The following is a 21,346-nucleotide window of genomic DNA, read 5'->3' on the forward strand; positions in this document are numbered from 1 at the left end:
CCTGATTTCTTCTGCTATCCACTGGTTATTCAATAGTTTATTATTTAATCTCCAAATGTTAGAGTACCTTTTATATTTTATTGATTTCTCATTTCATTTCATCATGATCTGATAGAATACAAGACATCATCTCTATTTGTATTTGCTAAGAGTTGCCTTGTGGCCTAAAATATGGTCTATTTTAGAGATGAATCTGCGTGCTACTGAGAAGAAAGTGTATTCAGTCATTGAAGGATGAAATATTCCATATTTGTCCATTAAGTCTAAATTATTAATTGGATTTGTTCTATAACCTCTTTAGTTTTTGTTTGGAGGACCTATCCAGTGATGAGAGAGGCCTGATAGAGTCACCCAGGATTATTGTGTTGTGGTCTATTTGATTCTTGAAATTGAGAAGGGTTCGTTTGATGTATGTAGATGCTCCACTGTTTGGGGCATAAATATTTATGATTGTTATGGCTTGTTGATATATAATTCCCTTAAGCAATATGAAATGACCTTCTTGGTCCCTTCTGATTAACTTAGGCTTGAAGTCCACTTTATCTGATATGAGGGTAGAAGCCCTTGCTTGTTTATGAGATCTATGTGAATGATATGCTTTTTCCATCCTTTTACCCTCATTCTGTGGATATCTTTGCCTATGAGGTGAGTCTCTTGAACAGCATATTGTTGGGTCTTGTTTTTTAATCCAATCTGGCAGTTTGTCTTCTGATCAGCGAGTTTAGGTCATTTACATTCAATTATTTTTGAGATATGATTCTTATTCCCTGTCCTTTTGATTTCTAGTTTTTAATTTGAATTAGTTTTGCCTTTGATTAACTATTCTAGTGTAGTTCCTCCCTTGGCTGGTTTTCAGTTTTATTTTTTATTTATACTTCATGAAATATTTTATTAAGTTTTATAGTACAGGCTTTATATTTGTGATTCTTTTATCTTTTGTTTATTATGGAAGGTTTTTTTTTTTCATTGTCAATTCAGAAGCTTAATTGCTGGGTATAGTATTCTTGACTGGCATCCATTTTCTGTCAGAGCTTGGTATGTATTATTCTAAGACCTCCTAGCTTTGCGGGTCTGGTTTGAGAAATCAGATGAAATCTGGATTGGTTTCCCTCCAAATGTGACCTATAGCTTTTCTCAGGCAGTCTCTAAAATTCCATTCTTATTCTGCATTTTAGGCATTTTCATAATAATGTGCTTTGGTGTGGGTCTGTTGTAATTTTATTTGGGGTCTATAAGCCTCCTGTATTTGGTTTTCAAATTCATTCTTAAGGATTGGAAAATTTTCTGATATTATTTCATTGAAAAGATTGTGCATTCCTTTGGTTTGCATCTCTTGAGTCTTCAACTATCCCCAAAGTTTGCTCTTTTTGTTTTATCACATATTTCTTGGAAGTTATGTTCATGGTCTCTTTAACATCTTTTCTCCATGAATAACTTTATTTTCAAGGTTACATATTTTGTCTTCATTGCCTGAAACTGTCTTCCAAGTGGTCCAGTCTGCTGGTGATGCTTTATAATGAATTTTTAATTTGGCTTATTGATTCCTTTATTTCAAGGATTTGCCACTGATTCTTCTTCAGGATTTCTATCTCCTTATTGAAGTGATCTTTCACTTCTTGTATTTTCTGATTTCATTTCTTATGTCATCTTTTACCTCACAGATCAGTTTAAGCATGAACTTTCTGATTCCATCTCTGACATTCCCTCCATTGTGATGTCAATGGAGTCTATTGTTGAGATATTGTGTTATTTGGGATGGTTTGTTCTCTTGCTTTTTAATATCGTTTGTCTGTCTACCCATCTATGTGGATGGATCTCATGCTGTAAGAGTTTCTACCTTATGAGTTTATAGTATCCCTCTATGTACTAGTACCTCATAGATCAGGGGGGAGGGGGCTCCAATGAGAGATCTTTGCAAGCAACATAAAGCAGTTATACTAGGTATTTGGTTCCTATTTTAATATCTAGTGTTAATGGGTACAATATGTAGAAATAGTAGGATCAGCATTTCCATCAGTAAAAACAATAGTCAAGAATTGTTTTGCTTAAAATCAAGTAGGTGTTATCTATGACTTCTGCTATATTAATTATTGCTGTGACATTGGTGGTAGGGGTAGGCATTATATACCTCAATTAGGATTACAAGGTATTAAGGATAGAGTTGAATATGAGGAAAGAAGAGATTGGAGGTTACAAAATTGTTTGCAATTTCAAAGGGTGAATAGGGCAGATGCAGTGGCAAGTTAGGATGTGTTAATGTGAAAGGGGAAGGAAAAAAATAGAAGACTATAAAGGAGGAAAGAATGGAATTTGGATGTCAACAGCAGAAAAAAGAGAGGGAGACAAGGGAGGTAGGTAAGAGTAATGGCAAGGACTATGCAAAACAAAATCAAAATATGCTAATCAAAAACCTTAACCCTCAAAACATAAAGCATGGGAAAATAACACCTTCAAAAAAAGAAATATAAAAAAAGAGCTAGAAATGAAGAGAAACAAATATGTATATGTATAGGAGTCCTTGAATCAATTAGTACACATCCAATTAAAGAAAAAGAAAACAACAGAAAAGGAAAAATCTTGGTGAAATGTTAAAAAACTAAGGAATAATTTCTACTATGGTGGACAAAACAGTCAGTGAGTATTAAGTGTTCTCTACACTTGATTTTCTTTTCATTTCTTTCTGAGGTATAATCTAAGTGGGAGTATGTATGGGCCATGGGTTGTCAAGTCCTTCCTTATTATTGTGTTGCTCACCATCTTGAAGGTTGGGGTTTAAAACTTCCCAATTTTCCCTAATGGGAGATTAGTGTGGGCAGGCTGGGTGGTGAAGCTGTTGGCTTGGGCAGGTGGGCCTGGCAGTGAATTGGCATGTTGGGCAAGCTGGGCTGTGCTCAGGCAATGACACAGCTGGCCATGATAGAGGGGCCTAGCTGGCCTGAGCCTGGTACATTAGGGCCAGGCCCTGGGTCCTGTGAGCTGTGTGCTGGGCTGGGCAAGCCTGTCAGCCAAGTGGTGGTCTGGCTTGCAGGCTATGGGCTGGTGGTGAAGTTATGGGCCTAGTAGGCTGAGCAGTGGTTCAAGGTCTGGGGGTTGAGAGACTAGGGACTAGGGGGCTGGAGGGGCCCAGGCAAGTGCTAGACTGGTGCAGGACCTGGCAGGTCCCTGACCCAGCAGGTGCCAGATCAGCTGGCTGGGCAAGCTGAGAGTCAAGTGACCTCACACCCACCCTTCTAATCTGCCAACCGCCCATAGCTGGCCCTGTCAGCCCCTGTCAGCCCCTGCGAGCTGCCGGACTCACAGAGTTGGGGAGAACTGGTTTCTCTCTTGCCTCTCTAACCTGTGTTCCCCTGGGAAGAAATGATCCCAGTTTGACTTTCAATGGGTTTGCTAGGCCCAACCAAGTCCTTGCTCAGACAGGCCCACATGGAACTTAGCTGCAAACTCACAGATCTGGCTTTCCAGTTTCCATTTGCTCTGCCACATGTTTTTTGTCCTTTGGAAATTCTAATTTTCTCAAAAAAAAAAAAAAAAAATGTATATTGCTCTGGTATTTTTTAAAAATATTTCACACAGAAAATGTAATCTGTAAAAAATTATACTATTTCTACCTCTAAACTAAATAAGAGAAAATTGGTTTAGCCCTTGCAAAAGAATCCCTGTTTAAACTTGGTTTCCATTGCCTGGAACAGATTACCTGATCCAGGGACAAACTACAGAACACCAGACTTCTCAAATTCTACTTTCCTTAAGAATGTATTTTTCTAGCTGTATGACTATGGGCTAATCATATGTTCTATTAATTTATCAAAAATAGTCATGTGGGGCACACCTGTAATCCCACTGAGACAGGAGGATCTAAGTTCAAGGCCAGCCTCAGCAACTTAGGCCCTGCCTCAAAAAAAGAAAAATGTTAAGTCATACCATGGACATCTGCCTTATCTTAGGCAAGTGGTTTTTTTTTCTTTTATAACTTGAAAATTGATGTTGGGGATTAAAACCCAAGGATACTATCAGTTTCGATGTGTTAGCTTTTTAAATGCCTTATAATGAATTGTGGGAACTTCTGTTTTTTTAATGTCAATATGAACTTGGAAGCAAATTTGAGTTAGATGAGCTTGTTGAAGAGTTCCAGTCCTGAGGGATTCACTCTTTGACACTTCACACTTATATAATACTTGGATAAAGTCAGAGTATAGTTTGAGCTAAATATAAAGATGAACAATGAAATAAGGCTGTGATTCTTAAGTCTTTGCTGGCTATCCTGGGACTGTTTATTAAATAATCTTACACTTTTAGTCAAACATATTTCCTTGAAAGAAACATTTATGATCTTTATTGGTTAAACAGTTTCAAACAAATCTAAAACAAGTTTTCACACTTTGAGCCTTAGTGCAAAGACATTATGTCATGCGAGAAGTAAAATACTTACTCAGTAAAGCTCTCCCCTGATGCAATTAGATATTAAAATGATCAGGCAGAAGAAGACTTATGTGATGGAAATTTGCTTGAAAAAGGACATGATTAAAACCTCTATTAAGGTTGTTCACAACATAAATTTGCTCAAACAACTTATAATTTTAAAACAACACCCCAAGAATCAACTATCCCTTTAAATAAAAAAAATAATCAATTTATACTCTTCTTAAAAGAATTCCAACAATTTAAAATAAGTTCCAATTCCATATATATATATATATGTACATTTATAACTTAGGTGCTCTTTTGCGCTATATACTTTTTATTCATGCAACAGTGACAGGACTGGACTTGAGGCTCTACAGTGGTCTTTCTGAGAAAGCAGTATAGCTCCTTACTCTGGCAAAGAACAAAGGGGTGTACATTTTGTCAATCTCAAAAGCACTGACTGCAGTCTCACCAGTTGATCTGGAAAGAAAGCACAAAATTATTAGTATAGGTATTATGGTTTGGATCTGTAATATCCCCCAAAGGCTCCTTTGTTGAAGGCTTGGTCACCAATGCAGCAATGTTCAAAGGTGGAGCTTTTGGGAAGCAACTGAATTATGAGAGCTCTGAGCTCCTCAGTGGGTTAATTCACTGATGGCATTACGAGAAGGTGGTGGAAACTATAGGAGGGGAGGCCTAGTTACAGGCATGTCCTGGAAGGATATTACTTATCTCTGGAACCTTCCTTTTTCTCTCTCTGCTTCCTAGCTGCCAAGAGGTGAGCAGCCTTCCCCTGCCTCACCTCGGGCCCAGAGCAATGGAGCTGTCTCACATAGACTGATACCTCTGAAACATAAATCTCTCCTCAGTTATTTGTCATAGTGATGAAAAGGTGACTAAGAGGGAAATTTCAACTCCTTTAAAAACCTTCTGTGTTTGTAGGAGTGAGTTTATTTGATGCTTTAACTTTTAATTAAAAATTATTTAATTCATCTCAGTAAGTTCTAAGTAACTTAGCCACGCTATAGAACATTTGGAAAATTTAGAAAAGTATCAAGGTCACTAATTGTTCTACCACCGATATAGCCATATGAAGTACTTCTAGAGCTTTCCCCAAGCACCTATTAGAGGGATCATGCTCTATTATTGTTATGGTTTGGACAAGAAGTTTCCCCACCAAACTCCTGTTAATACAGGAACATTTGGAGGTAAAATGACTGAACTGTGAGAGCTGTAACTTATTCATTCTGTCCTACTTTGAATGGACTGGGTGCTAACTGTAGACAGGTGGAGTGTGGCTAGACGAGGCACTGGGGGCATGGCCTGGAAGGGTTGTTCTACCTGAGGCACCCTTCCTCTCTCAGCTTCTTGACCCCATGTTTCCCACTCTGGGTGCTTCTACCATGCTGTGCTGCTGCACCTCAGGACCACAGCAATGGAGCTGGCTGTCTATGGATTGAGATCTCTGAAACCATAAGCCCCAAATAAACGTCTTCCTCTTAGTTGTTTTCGTGGGGTGTTTTGGTCACATTAATGAAAATGTAAAACAGTAATCTTATTTTCTCTACATTATACTGCCTGTCTCTACAATTCATTTAATTCTTCCTTTGGAGATTTAGGTTGTTTTCAGTATTTGGCAATTTTAAAATGCTGTGTGTGCTGTGTGGTGTGTGTGTGTGTGTGTGTGTGTGTGTGGTGTAGTGGATGGAACTGAGCGTCTCATGCATGTTAGGCAAGTGTTCTACCACTGAACTACAACCATTCCCAGTCCTTTTCATTTTCTCTTGAGACAAGGTCTCACTCAGTTGCCCAGGTTGGCCTCAATCTTGGGATCCTCCTGCCTAAGACTCCTAAGTAGCTGGGATTAATAGGTGTATGCCACTGCACTCTGCAATAACGTGGTACTTTTTATTATGTTCTTCAAACATATTCCTCAATACTCCTAAGAGAATTTCTAAGATACATATAAATAATTTAAGGCTCTCGTTAAAATGTGTTTCAAAATGAAACTGCTTCCACAACAGGAAAATAACCGGTGAAGCAGAGGAAAAGCAGGTGATAAATTATGCTACCACACCTTTAAACACAATTCGCCTACTATATTTGACTTTGAAATATATGAAAACTTATTATTTTCACTTATTTCCATTTGATTCATCCTAAGGAATTCTACAAAATAATACTGAACTACAGGAGAAGAAAAATTACCTGGTAATTTAAAGGTGCCTTGAGTACATCAATGAGTAAGTAATGGGATACCAATTTCATTTCCATGATGGTTGTACCAATTCACTGTGAGAGTGTTCTGGATGCTCTACTTTCTCACTTATGCTTAGCCTTTTTAATTTTGGTCATTTTCTTGATTTGCAGTGGCTTTGCTTTGTAATGCAAATTGAAAACATTCAACAGTTTCCCAAGCTGGATATTAACTATACATTTATGCTAATCTTGGAACTTTTTATTCCACTCACTTACTTGTAGGTAATGTGACAAGAATGATGGATCCATATGAGTTTGTTGAACCTCTGGTGGCCACTGGAACACAGCTGTAGCCCCACATGAAAACTGTGATCTGCCTCTTGTACAGGAACACGACGAAAATATCTGTATTTATAGTCAAGTGGTTTCTGTAAAAGAAAAGGCGGATGAGCTGTAAGAAACCTATTTCATTTGTATGTTTATGGGATATACTATGTAAGGGTAATACTGGAAGTAACAATATTTGCACACAATAAAGAGCTGTCTTGGGTATCACAAAAAAATGTATAAGTGCCTTGAAAAAGGGTAAAAATATAAGGTTTCCTCTCCCCTTCATCATAACTCTGTATTAAACCTGACCGCGGTATTTCTACTTCATGGGTGAAGAAATGAATGTACAGAGAGGTTAAACAAGTTAACCAAAGTTAAACTTCCGTCCCTAAAACCTAGTACTTCCTTCTACTAAAAAACACTTAGGAATATTTTATTAGATAACCTAGTAAAAGCTGCAGAAAAAGCACAGGGTATAACTTATCTTTTAAAATAACAGTAAAATAGTCAATGGAAAAATAGATGTGACAAGGTTCACTAAAATTACACTTTTGAAAATGCTACAACACAAAAATGTAAACACTGTGAATGATTTCGTATAAAAGAAAACTGACAATCTTCTTGGGAGTTCCTATACGGTTTTATTAGGAAAAAAACCTAAACAACTAGAGTCTCATAATTCCCAATTTTGACCTCAGAAAACTCCTGGTCATAGTCAAAGCAACTATCTCTGTTCCTCAGACTACTGCCCTGCATTCCAGGAGCCTATCTCAGAGAGACAGAGAAGTCAGTGACAGGTGGTTACAAGAAGATAGGACTCACAGATGAAATGCTGCTCTATTTTGGTACATGATGCTAGAGAAGAGGGGTTTCATACAACAAATTTCTTTCAAAAACTACTACTTATAAAGGCAACAGGCAAATACTTATTCCATTTATTTTATTAACTGATGTCTTACATGTATGTTTTTTTAACCAGGATTTAAAAAATACATAAGGAACAAGCTGTGAAAAAAAATTGGCCTTCAATCTGTTAAGATAATTTAAAGTACTCTAGAATAGAGAATTTATCAGTAATCACATTTGCTTGGTGTTTTTTTTCTTTTGGAATAACAAGAGGAAGGAAAGCAGATTTTCAGTAGAAACCAAATTTCTCTCCAAGAATATCTTTATGAAAGAACGACCTATGTGGCTAATTTAGGAAGAAAAAACCTCTATGATTCAAAGTGAGAAGAGCCAGAAAATATAGTCAGGTATAATTTTTCATGAGAGATTTTTGACTTTATCTTTTCATGTGTAAAAACACTGGACTGAAAAAGGAAATCAGCTGGAGAAAAACAAGCTGATCCAATAAAAAAATAACAGGATAGAAAACTCTCTAGCCCTCCTCAGGTACTTTAAGTTGCAATATATTTTGTGAAATAGTATAATGAAACAATACTTTATTCCAAGAATGCTTGATGAATAGTTAAATAATAAAATTCTCAATTCCACCTTGCATACTCACTTCTTCTTTTTTCTTAGTTATTACAGCAAATACTTTGGTCTGATTGTCTGTATCTTGTGACAAGCGATAATGACCCAGCAGAATTGCATCAGTTCTAAAAAATAAAAAAAACCTTAAATCTATTTATCGGTTATTATTAGTATTTATCTAGGAAGCCATGAATTACAACAGCATTTACTCAATTTGCCTAAAGACAATCAGCTAGGATATATGTAAACCTTGATTCCAAGTCCCCACAAACCTACTGAAGTATATTCTCGTATGAGAGGCCCAGGTAAGTCTTCCCACCCCCATGACTGCCTTTTTAATCATCCAGAATTAAGTCGACAGATTAATCATCCAGTATTAACTTAAGCACTGGTTTGCATGACCTGAAAATGTGAACTGTATAGAAAGCTACAAAAAAATACTACCTGGTATTCCGAGTTCTTAGACGGGGAACAATGGACTGAGGCTCTTCAGGGGTTGTCAACATCATCACATGGCCATCAGGAAAGAATCTTATGTATCTGCATAAAAAGAAAAAACACCAAAGCAGACCGTATACATAAAGTATAAAGCAAGTCGTTATTTTTCAGTATCTAAACCTGTTCATAGCTTTGAAATCAAAACTGAAATATTGTGGGCCAAAGAACTGATAAAATATCATTAAAGCAAACTTGATGAACAATCTGTTAACTCTATTGACAAAGAACTAAAGACGTTTTATTTTTTCATCTTCCTTAGAGGGAATGGGTAAATTTTTAATTTTACTCACTGAATAAAAATGAAATGCTTTTCTAAAGCACTAATGTCAAACAAAAAGTAAAATCTGATAATTAATACATAAGTCTATTTATTTCTCAATGACAGTAATACTTGGTAAACACTATGGCTGGATAAAAAGCTATTTGAAAAGGTATAAACAGGTACGGCCACAACAAAAGAAAAGGAGAGCTTGAAAATATAATTTAGAGACCAGAAGGAATTATATAATTTATATTAAATTTTTGGTTTGAATGCAAGTGCAGTTCCTATGCCATGACACTGGATAAAAATAATAAGTGGCACTTTTGTGGATAAACCAAAAGTGACAAAGAACAGACCAAATAACTAATGAGCTAATACTTGGAGAGAGAATTTTCCACTCACTCAGTTTACTACAGTTGTACCTGTAATATTCCACTTGGTGCCAGGCTCTATAGAAACCATCAAGAGACTGTTCCCCTTGACGAATATACGTAGTTTTACTGATATATACACCTATTAACAAAACAAACAAAACTTTTTAAAGCATATAAATAAAACTTTAGAAGTTACAATCATATAACACAGCATTATTTTTATTGTGGTTTCCTTTAAATATTCTCACAGTACTTAGATCTATTATAGAAAATCAAAACAACCATGTAATTATCGAATACATCACATATCACTATTTCTCCTGAGTTGTAGAGTACAACTTACCATCAAATCGAACACGAGGCCGTTCTAAAAACATCTCTCTCCATGATGAGTAAGGAACAAGTTTAATACAGCTTCTGCCCCACACTTTCAGGCAGGCCAGACGCCATATTTCAGGGTCCCTAAGTAAAAACAACAACAACAACAACAAAAAAAACACCAAAAAACACATCATCAAATACAAAAAGCTAACCTATAGGCAGACATAAAAGTTTTGCTACCAGCTATCTTTTATTCAACAAGTATTTGTTAAGCACCTGTGTAGCACAGTTCCAAGGGCTGAGGAGAGAATGAAAGGCAAGGGAAAGGCCCTGCTCTTTTACTGACGGGAAAGCAAAAGGAGAGAGAAAACTTTCAGGCAGTACGCTCAGTACAAAAATTCAATTGACAAACAAAGTAGAATTAAGTGGACAGGAGTGATGGTGTTGAGGAAACAGACACTGCTTCAGAGAGAATGACTGGGAAAGGTCTCTGGGAAGGTAACTGCAGCAATGAGAAAGAGTGTGTTGGGCAGCAGCCACAATAAGTACAAGGTCAGAGGTCAAAGGGTGACCTGTGGGTTCAGCAAAGAGAAGTAGCATGTGGCTGCAGCAAGGTGAGAAAGGACTACATAATCTGAGAGGTATTAAGGAGCAGCTGAGGTACAGTCTTATAGCGGGGAGTGGCTATTTACACGAGATGGATGTCAATGGAGGATTCTATGCATGATTATGTTTTTAAAAGATCACTGTGGGAGTGCCAGGTGTCGTGGCACATGCCTAATCCCAGAGACTTGGAAGATTAAGGCAGGAAGATCACAAGTTCAAGGCCAGCCTGAGCAACTTAGCAAGAACCCATCTCTAAAAAATAAAAAGGGGTGAGGTAGTTCAGTGGTAAAGAGTACTTGTTCAGTACCAAAACAAAATAGATCACTGTGGGAGAGAGGGCAGAGCGAGATGGTAGAACAGGACTCTGAGAAACAGAAATTGAAATAAAAAATCAGAAATCCTGAGCTGAAAAATACAATGAACTAAATGACAAAATGCAACAGAGCATCAACAGCAGAACTGATCAAGCAGAATCTGTGAAGACAGGTTATTTCAACACATACAGTCAAAAGGAGGAAAAAATGAAAGAATGAAGGTAGGTTAGGAAACTCACAGGACAGCACCAAAAGAGCAAATGTAGTAATTAGTGGTGTTAAAAGAATAGAAAATGATAAAGGGGTAGAAAGCTTTTCTTTCTTTTTCTTTGCTAGGGATTGAATCCAGAGCCTTGCACATACCAGGCAAGTGCCCTTCCACTGAACTATATCCCCAGCCCTGGTAGACACCTTATTTAAAGAAATAACAGTAGAAAACTTTCCAAATCTGGAGAAAGATATAAATATCCATGATATATGGAGTTCAAAGGATCCCAATCAGATACAAATCCAAATAAGACCCTTTCATGACATACTATAATCAAACTGTTGAAGATCAAAAACGGGATACTGAAATCAGCAAGAAAAAAAAAGCAAATGATTTATATGGAAGTTCCAATATGTCTCACAACAAACTTCTCAACAGAAACCTTGAAGATCAAGAAAGTTTAGGACAATATAGCTGAAAGGAAAACAAACAAACAAACACCAAAACCTGCCAGCTGAAGAGGAATGATCCAAGATGGCTAAACAGAGGTGCCCTGCATGCAACTCTACCTCAGAGAACCAGAGTAACCAAGGAAAACCTATATGGAAGAACTCTGGAAATAAGCAAGGAAGTGATGAGAACCCTAAACAGCATGGAGAATCAGAAAGGCAACATGGAGAAAAGAACAAAGTAAATTACAACTTCAATCCTAGTGCCCAGGCTGGGGAGCTCTACACTGCCAGGAAAAGGTAAGCAGGAAATACCAGTAACTGCCATTGAAGCAGCAGATGGGTATCCTAATTGCAAAATTGTATGGTCCTCACAAGCTTTAAGTACAGTCTGGGAAGCTGTCTAAGAGTGGCTGCCCTACTCCTAAGAAGGAACTCACATTGGACCTCCCTCATCCTCTAAACCCAAGTTGCTACAACAACCATGGCAAGATTCCTCTCTGCCTTAGGTGCCATCAGTTCTGGTTTTCTATAGCACAGCAGGGTAACTACTAGTTAAAAAGCGATTTATGCTATATTTTAAAATGACTAGAGGAATATGGAATTCCCAGCACCTAAAAATAATTTACATTGAGGAGACAGAAATGCTTATTACCCTAATTTGATTGTTGCACATTGTATACATGTATTGGGTTACTATAGTGTACATTGTAAAGAAGTATGTTTCAATTTTAAAAGGGGCATAACAAGAAGGCAGTTGAATAAGATCTTCCTGTAATCTCCTCCTCCAGAATACCAAGCTGTTCACAGCTACTCATTCACCAAACTACCTTCTCAAGAGCTAAGAAAATCAGGTGCCTGCTTTTAGTATAACAAAATGAAAAAAAGCACTGAAGAAGGAAAGAGATGCCTTTGTCATACCTCCCAACTCCAAGCAGCTCAACATGGAGAGAGAATTAAGCCCAGGCCTTGAATTGAAAACCAGCACCAGGCCGACCATGGTGAAACGGAGTGCTGAGCAAAGCCTAATCCCTAGTGACCGGACAATACCCAAGGACTGAGTCTATGGAAGTGAATTAGGCCAGGTGGCTGACTCTTGTTACCTCTTTTCCTCAGGTCATAGAGAGGGGAGCAAGACTTTATTCACTGGAAGGCAGGGTACAAAAACTAGCAGACAGCTTTTGTCTTGGAGTCTAGTATGAGGCCTCCATAGGTGAAACCAAGCACTGGGGTAGAAACGGAAGGCCCCATACATAGGCCGAGCCTCACAGATGGAGACTCTAGGCCAGCCCTGGCACCCGGTAAACACCTGTGTGCCAGTAGTAAACTTGAATTTTGGCCTGCATAAGTTCCAGTCTTGGAATGAACCTTGGGAACACCCAGTGCAGGCCCCTGCAGCTGTGAGATTCAGGTACAACCCAGCTTAGCACCAGACTTGGTAGACAAGGGGTTATCTCTACCACTCATCCCTCCGACCTTGGGCAGCACAGCTCTCGCCAGGCCAGTGCTCCAGATGGGGCTCTAGAATCTCCTAGCACAAAGCAGATACCTACATCGCAGTGGGATAGGCTTGTGTTTTGGCTTGCATCACTGCCAGCTGTGCCATGGGTCCCCGTGAACCACTGAGACTGTGCAGGTCCTTGTGGGTGCGAGGCTCAGGCACAATCCAGCTTGCCATCAGCCTAGGTGGGAAAGCGCTTGCCTTCAACAACACTACCCCAACTCTGGGCAGCACAGCATGGTGTAACACCCAGTTTGCTGGGGACAGGACAGTTCAGTAAGCACCAGCGTTTGCCCTGGATAATTTAAAACCTAATACCAAGCAGATCCTAAAGGCCCCTCTATCTTTAGGCCTACCTATGGTTGGAACCTCTAGAATAGTTCCAATGTGCAGGGAAGACACCTAGCCCCAGTCCATCAAATTTCTATTCTAACTAGCATCACTTGTGACAGATTGCAGTGGTCACAAGTCCACCTCAGCGATAGGTAGCCCATGGCAATGTGGGCCATTGCCTGTGATGCTGTTAAGTCTTGGCAGGCTGTGAGCTCAAGGGAATGAGACAGCCTGGCAGCACGGGTAACCACAAGTGTGATGTAGGAGCATGGGGATGGTCCATCCGTGATGCCTTCCCAGAGCAGGACAGAATGCCACAGTTCCTGACCTCAGGCCAGTGACTGAAGGACAAGGCATTTGGACCTGACCTGGTCTTGAGAAAAGCCTTACAGGGACAGACTAGTCTTCCTATGTACCCTGTGAGTTCTTCAGTAATAATACACCAAAAGGAGGGTACAGGAGAATCTGGGCTTGGATTATCCTCTGGAATAGTGACAACACGTCAACAGCAGACTCCTGGTAAATACGATTCCATGTTTCCGTGAGAAAGTGAACGTGACTACAGGATCAGAGAAAATAAGTAACCTCCTTAAAATTTCTGAAAATACAGACACAGACAAAGCCAGATTAGAAAAACTGGAAAAAAATACCCCATCTTTCAATGCCCATCTGGATATTGCATGCCAACAAGCATCAAGAGCTTTCAGGAAATCATGATTTCACCTAGTACTTAAAAAAAAAAAAAAAGTGTCAGAAACTGACCAGGCAGTAATCAATATGGAGAATGCTCAGATAATTTAAAACAGCTGTTTTAAGAAAAATCAATGAGCTTGAAGAAAACAGAATAAATGTTTCAATACTCTGAGAGAAACTTAGAGATAGAAAGAGTTTTAAAAAATCAAACAAGGGCCAAAAGAAGACAGCAAGGGAGTTAGGCAGCAATTCCTGATCTCCTTACAACACAGGAGGCAGTGAAGAAAAAGCAGAATTGAGAGGTGGGAAACAAAATAAATGTGCTAAGATTCAGAACTACAAAGTTTGAGACCGAGAGAGACTTGAAGATTGGTTATTGGAGTAGAAAATAAGTGCAGAGTCCCCTAATCCTGAACTGGACCCAGGGTGGAAGAAGTAGGGAGAGAGAAAGGGTGGGGGCAGAAAAACTATAAGCTCACCCACTTAAAAATATTTGGAAAGGCAGACAAAATTTAAAGCATGATGGGAATAATGGCGTCCTTTAAGCAGAGTAAGCAGCTTAAAATCAAACTGAAAACAAAGCTGAGCCAGCAACCATCTTGTAGAGCCCTCAATCGCCTAGTGACCCTCTTAAATCAACATGGCATCTTGCCACTGCTAGGCAGCTGCAAATTAAATCAGAGGGAAGACCCCTGCAGTGGGACCTCTTAAGAATCCAGCTAGAAGGAATTTCTACAGGGATCTCTCCTAGCTAAAAATCTCCTGGGGCAGGAAAGTGCACCTATCCCAGCACCCTGCTCAGCTTCCTTGTGAGGGAGTAGGCATCACCCACCCCAACTCCCATTCACAACCTGGGGCAGTGGAAACTACAGCCCAGGTGAACCACCTAAGTCCCTTTACTACAGTACCCCAGAGAGTGGCATCAGCTGGGGGAATGCTTCTGCATCACAGAACACCTGCAGAAAATCCACAACCAGAGGATGTGCTTATATATAGTCACCAGGCACTACACCACCATGAAAAGTATCCTGTAGAAGGGAACAGGTACACGGTGATCCACAGCAGGCACAGGGATACTCAAGAGCCTGCATCCCGAACTCCTACGCACACTAGAAACAACCAAGAAAAGGACACTGCACCCTCTGAGAGAGCAGTTAGCTGCAGGTCTCTGAGCTGTCAAACCAGAACCAGCTGGTGGGTGGTCCATAGCAACTAGGGAAGTGGCTCTTGTGCCAGCAACTCTGGAGGGATCCACAGTCAAAGAATGATGGACACCTGCTAAATGTCCAATGTAATCAAGATTCAACAAGAATTTTCTTCACATTGGCATGGTTTACCATAAATAACTGTTAGCTTAGATCATATATATCATTCTTTAACTTGATTGATAGTTATTACCCTAACACCCAACACTGCAATTTACCTTCAAAGCATATGAATATACTTCTTCTTCTTTTTCTTTTTTGGTTGAACACAAGGGTACTTTACCTCTGAGCTGTATCCCCAGCCCTTTTTACTTTTTGAGACAGGGTCTTGCTAAGTTACTGAGGCTGGCCTTTAACTTATGATCCTCCTGCCTCAGCCTCCCAAATCACTGGGATTACAGGTGTGCAACACGGTGACTGGCTGAATGCATGTCCTCTAATGGGTTAAAGCATTAATTGGAATCGACCTTTCTATCTTTGTTTTCCTAGTTCTAGTTTATGCTTGTTTCCTTTATCCCCTATGTTTCCTCTTATATTATCCATACTACCTCACACCACCATCATCCATTTCTCCTTTCTACCTTGATGTATATTATTCTTTTATTCTTTTCTATCTTTTCTCTTTCTTTTTCCCCACCTCTATTGCCCAATCTTTCTTTCTCCCCACTTCAAGTTCTCATTTAATGTTACAGCGATTTTACTAAATTTAAGAACTTATTTTTCAACCTATCCCAGAACTTTACTACAAGTTTATACCTGGGTTTGAGGAACTGGGGAGAACAGTATCAACAAGCTTTTGGTTTTCATAAAGTTGAATGACACAAGGCTTGGCTCTCAAGTGATTGTAGTAAATAGGGTTCAGTGGCTCTCTTAAAGTGGTGCTGATAATGGGTCAGCAGAGATCACACACTGACTTCAAACATCAATAACTGGATATTCACCCAATCCAGGCTCTTAAGAGAATGAAGCTCACAGAGTGTAAGTGATACGAGAGATGGGCAGACATACAAATACAAGAATGCAAGGGAACATACAACCCCAAGCAGCCCATAAAGTTTCAACAATGGACACCACTGACACCACAGTGGAGGAAAGGTCAGAGAAAGAATTTGGAAAGTTCACAGTTGAAATTTCCTATAAGTTAAAAGAAGATGTAAGTAGTAAAATTAGAAAATACAGGAAGTGAAAGGGCACTTCAATAGAGAGATTCTGAGAACCAAGAAGAAATCCTGGAAATGAAAGATTCAATAAAACAAATTAAAATTCAATGGAAAGCATCACCAATAGATTAGACCACCTTTGAAGATAGACTTTCAGGTATCAAAGTATATAATCTTGAAAATAAAGCAGACCATAAAGAAAAGATGTTAAGAGACCATGACCAGAATAGTCAAGAAATCTGGGATAACATCAAGGGAACAAATTTAAGCCAGGCACCATGGCATGTGCCTATAATCTCAGCAGCTCATGAGGCTGAGGCAGGAGGACTTGCAAGCTCAAAGTCAGCCTCAGCAATTTGGAGGCCCGAAGCAACTTGGCAAAAACCTGTCTCAAAATAGAAAATGAAAAGGGCTAGGAATATGGCTCAGTTGTTAAGTGCCCCTAGGTTCAATCCTTGATTAAAAAAAAAAAAAAAAAAACAAAAAAAAAAACAAAAAAACCAAATTTAAGACTTATTGGGATACCTGAAGGTTCTGAAATACAAGCTAACGAGATGTACAATCTTTTCAATGAAATAATATCCCCAAATTTTCCAAACCTTAAGAATTAAGATGGAAATTCAATTACAAGAAGCATACAGAACTCTGAATATACAAAATCACAACAGATCTACTCTAAGACACATTATATTGAATATGCCTAAAATATAGAAAAAGAATTTTTAAAAGCTGCAAGAAAAAGCAGTTGGTCACATTTAGAGGTAAACCAATCCAGATTACAACTGACTTCTCAATCCAGACCCTAAACTCCAGGAGGGCTTGGAATAACAAATACCAAGCATTGAAAGAAAATGAATGCCAACAAGACTACTATACCTAGCAAAAAATAAGCTTCAGAATAGAAGATGAAATAACCTTCCATGATAAAGAGAAGCTAAAAGAATTCATAACCAGAAAGCCTACACCACAGAAGATACTTAAATATTTCATGAAGGAATAAAAACTAACAGTGATGAATTACATTAGAAGAATAGTCAGTAAAAGGAGAATCAAGTCTAATTTAGAAATCAGAGCACTTGTCTAGCACATGTGAGGCACTAGGTTCAATCCTCAGCACTACATAAAATAGATAAACAAATAAATAAAGGCATTGTCCATCTACAGCTAAAAAATATATATTAAAAAAAGACTTATGTTGGAAGATTGGATTAAAAGAACAAGACCTAAAAATACACTGTTTGCAAAAGAGTCACCTCACAGGCAAAGACATCCACAGACTGAAGGTGAAGGATGGGAAAAGACATAGAATGAAAATGGTACTTAAAAAGAAGCAGGAGTAGCTACTGTCATATCAAAGTGAATTTCAAGCAAATCAAAAAAGACAAAGCAGGTTCACTTCATACTGCTTAAGGGAGATATAATATATATGTATATATATAATATATATGTAAATATATATGTACCAAACAATGATACATCTACATACATACAACAAACTCTTCTCAATACTAAAAATCAAACAGACCACAGTATAATACTAGGTGACTTTAACATACCTCTTTCGCCACTAGATAGATCATTCAGACATAAACTAGATTCTACACAACTAAAAAATACAATAATATGGACCTAACACACATAAAAAGAATATTTCATCCATTAACAACTGAATTCACTTTCTTCTCAGCAGCACCTGGAATATTTTCTGAAACAGACGTATTTCAGGTCATAAAACAAAACTTAGTAAATACCAAAAAACAGAGGTAATACCTTCACTCTATCAGATCATAATGGAATGAAAGGAAAAATCAATGCTAAGATACAAAACAGAAACCACTCTAATAACACCTGGAGATAATATACTTTTGGCTGGGTGTAGTGGTGTACATCTAAAATCCCAGAGGAGGATTGCAGGATCAAAGCCGGTCTCAGTAACTTATTGAGGCCCTAAACAACTTAGCAAGATGTTGTCTCAAAATAAAATATAGAGAAGGAGTGGGGATGCAGCTCAGTGGTTGAGTATCCCTGGGTTCAATTCCTGGGCACCCCTACCCCCCCAATATACTTTTGAGTGATGAATGGATAACAGAAGAAATCAGGGGAGAAATAAGAAAGCTCTTAGAAGTGAAAAAAAAAAAATAGTGACATAACATATCAAAATCTCTGGGACAGTAGGAAGGCAGTGCTAAGAGGAAAGATTATGGCATTGAGTTCACACATCAAAATAATAGAAAGCTATCAAATAATCTAACATGGTCCTAGAAAAAGAACAACAAACCAACACCCAAATCAGCAAGATAGGAAATAATCAAAATCACACCAGAAATTAATGGAATTGAGAATTTTAAAAAATACATAAAATGAGTGAAATGAAGAGTTTGGTTCTTTGAAAGTATAAACAAACAAGACCGAAAAATCCTTAGTCAAACTAACTAACATAGAGAAAGCACTCATATTGCAAATTCCTAGAGACATATGACTTACCCAAATTGAAACATGAGGCTCTAGAATGGAATTGAAGCAGCTTATCAAAAACCTTCCAACAAAGAAAGGCCTAGGACTGAATGGGTTCTCAGCTGAGTTTTACCAGAATTTTAAAGAACTAATATAACCCCTTTCAAATTATTACATGAAATAGAAAGGAGGGAACACTGCCAATTGTTCTACAAAATCAGTATCATCCTGACACCAAAACCAGACAAAGACATATCAAGGCAAAAAAATTTCAGGTCAATATTTCTAATGAACATAGAGGCAAAAATTCTTAATATTGGTAAACCACATACAAAAACACAGTAAAAAGATAGTGCACCATGATCAAGTGAGTTTCATGCGAGGTTGGTTCAACATATAGAAATCAATAGAAAAAGGTTTTGACAAAATACAGTATTCATGTTTAAAGCACTGGAAAAACTAGGGATAGAAGGAACTTAACATTGTAAAGGCTACCTATGACAAACCCAAGGCCAACATTACCCTGAATGGAGAAAAACAAAGCACCTTCTCTAAAAACAGGAACAAAACAAGGAGCCCACTTTCAACACTCCACATAGTTCTTGAAACTTTAGCAGAGTAATCAGGCAAGAGAAGAAAATTAATGGGATACAAATAGGAAAAGAGGAGCTCAAATTATCTGTTTGCTGATAACATGATCCTCTATCTAAAAGACCAAAAACTTCACCAGAAGTTTTTTAGAGTTGGTAAGTGAATTCAGCAAAGTAGGGGATATAAGATTACTCATAAATCAATTATATTCTTGTACTCCAAGAATCTGCTAAAAAGAAATTGAGAAAACTCTTCCATTCATAATATAATCTAAACAAACAACTTGGGAATCAATCTAACAAAGAGGTGAGCGACCTCTTCAATGAAAACTATAGAACACTAAAGAAAGAAACTGAACACCTTAAAAGACAGAAAGACCTCCCTGTTCTTGGATAGGCAGAAATGAAGCTGTCAAAATGGCCATTCTACTGCTATACAGAATCAGTGCAATTCCCATCAAAATTCCAAAGATCGCCTTCATAGAAATATAAAAAGGAGTCATGGAATTCATCTGGAAAAATAAAAGACCCAATAGCCAAAGCCATCCTTAGTGAGAAGAGTAAAGTTGAAGGCATCACAATAACAGAGCTCAAATTATGCAACGGAGTTATAGTAACAAAAACAGTATGTACTGGCACCAAAGCAGACATGAAGACCAAAGGAACAGAGCAGAAGACACAGAGACAAGCCCACCTAAATACGGTTATCTCATATAAGACAAAGTTGCCATAAACATACACTGGAGAAAAGATAGCCTCTTCAACAACATGGCGATGGGAAAACTGGAAATCCACATGCAGTAGAATAAAATATAACCCCTACCTCTCACCCTGCACAAAACTCAAAGTGGATCAAGCACCTACTAGAGACCCTTCACCTACTAGAAGAAACTGTAGGTCCAACTCTCCATTATATTGGCTTCAGAACTAATTTCCTCAAGAAGACTCCTAAAGTGCAAGAAATAAAATCAAGAATCTTTATAAATGGGATGGTATCAAACTAAAAAGCTTCTTCACAGCAAAGAAAACAATCAAGAATGTGAAGAGAGAGCCTAGAGTATGGGAGATATCTTTGCCACCTGCTCTTCAGGGCATCAATATTCAGAATATACACAGAACTCAAAAAAATTAATACCAAAAACATACTCCAAATAAACCAATCAATAAATGGGCAAAAGAACTAAACAGACACTTTACAAAAATTTGAAAAAATGTTCAATATCTCTAGCAATTAGGGAAATGCACATCAAAGCTACATTGAGATTACATTTCATTCAAGTCATAATGATAATGATCCAGAACACAAATAATAATAAATGTTGGCAAGGATGTGGAAAAAAGGATACATTCATACATTGTTGGTGGGTTGCACAAATTAGCACAACCACTCTGGAAAGCAATATGAACATTCCTCAAAGAACTAAAAATGGAGCCACCACATCACCCAACTATCCTACTCCTTAGTATGTATCCAAAAGAACTAAAATCAGCACATTATAGTGTTATAGCCGCATCAATGTTTACAGAAGCAAAATTCACAATAGCCAACTATGGAACCAAACTGGATACTCTTCAACAGATGAACTCATAAAGAAAATGTGGGAAAAGAAAGCCTAGAGAATGGGAGAAAATCTTTTCCATAAGCACTTCAAATAGAGCACTAATCTCCAAAATTTATAAAGAACTTACAAAACTTTATACCAAAAATACAAGGTACCCAATCAATAAATGGGCCAAGGAACTGGACAGACACCTTATAGAAGATATACAGGCAATTAATAAATATATGAAAAAGTGTTCAATATCTCTAGTAATTAAGAGAAATGCAAATTAAAATCTCCCTAAGATTTCATTTTACTCTAATTAGAATGGCTATTTCTAAGAACACAAGCAATAATAGGTGTTGGTGTGGATGTGGGGAAAAAGGCACACTCACACACTGCTGGTGGAGTTGCAAAGTGGTGCAGCC

General features: G+C 38.0%; 1 protein-coding gene across 2 annotated transcripts in view; it reads right to left on the reverse strand.

Moving 5' to 3' along the window:
* Positions 1 to 4,248: 4,248 nt before the first annotated feature.
* Positions 4,249 to 21,346, reverse strand: part of FBXO9 (F-box protein 9) — a 47,204-nt gene continuing 30,106 nt past the window's right edge. For both annotated transcript variants that reach the window (XM_079147647.1, XM_079147646.1), the window contains exons 8-13: positions 9,887 to 10,005; positions 9,592 to 9,682; positions 8,854 to 8,949; positions 8,441 to 8,534; positions 6,880 to 7,031; positions 4,249 to 4,884 (exon numbers count right to left, since the gene is read on the reverse strand). In XM_079147647.1, the coding sequence (XP_079003773.1) occupies positions 4,776 to 4,884; positions 6,880 to 7,031; positions 8,441 to 8,534; positions 8,854 to 8,949; positions 9,592 to 9,682; positions 9,887 to 10,005 (661 nt within the window). In that variant the 3' untranslated portion in view covers positions 4,249 to 4,775. The remainder of the gene's footprint in view (positions 4,885 to 6,879; positions 7,032 to 8,440; positions 8,535 to 8,853; positions 8,950 to 9,591; positions 9,683 to 9,886; positions 10,006 to 21,346) is intronic.

Source organism: Sciurus vulgaris (genome assembly GCF_902686455.1).
Source record: "Sciurus vulgaris genome assembly, chromosome: 7".
In the NCBI taxonomy this organism is placed as follows: domain Eukaryota; kingdom Metazoa; phylum Chordata; class Mammalia; order Rodentia; family Sciuridae; genus Sciurus; species Sciurus vulgaris.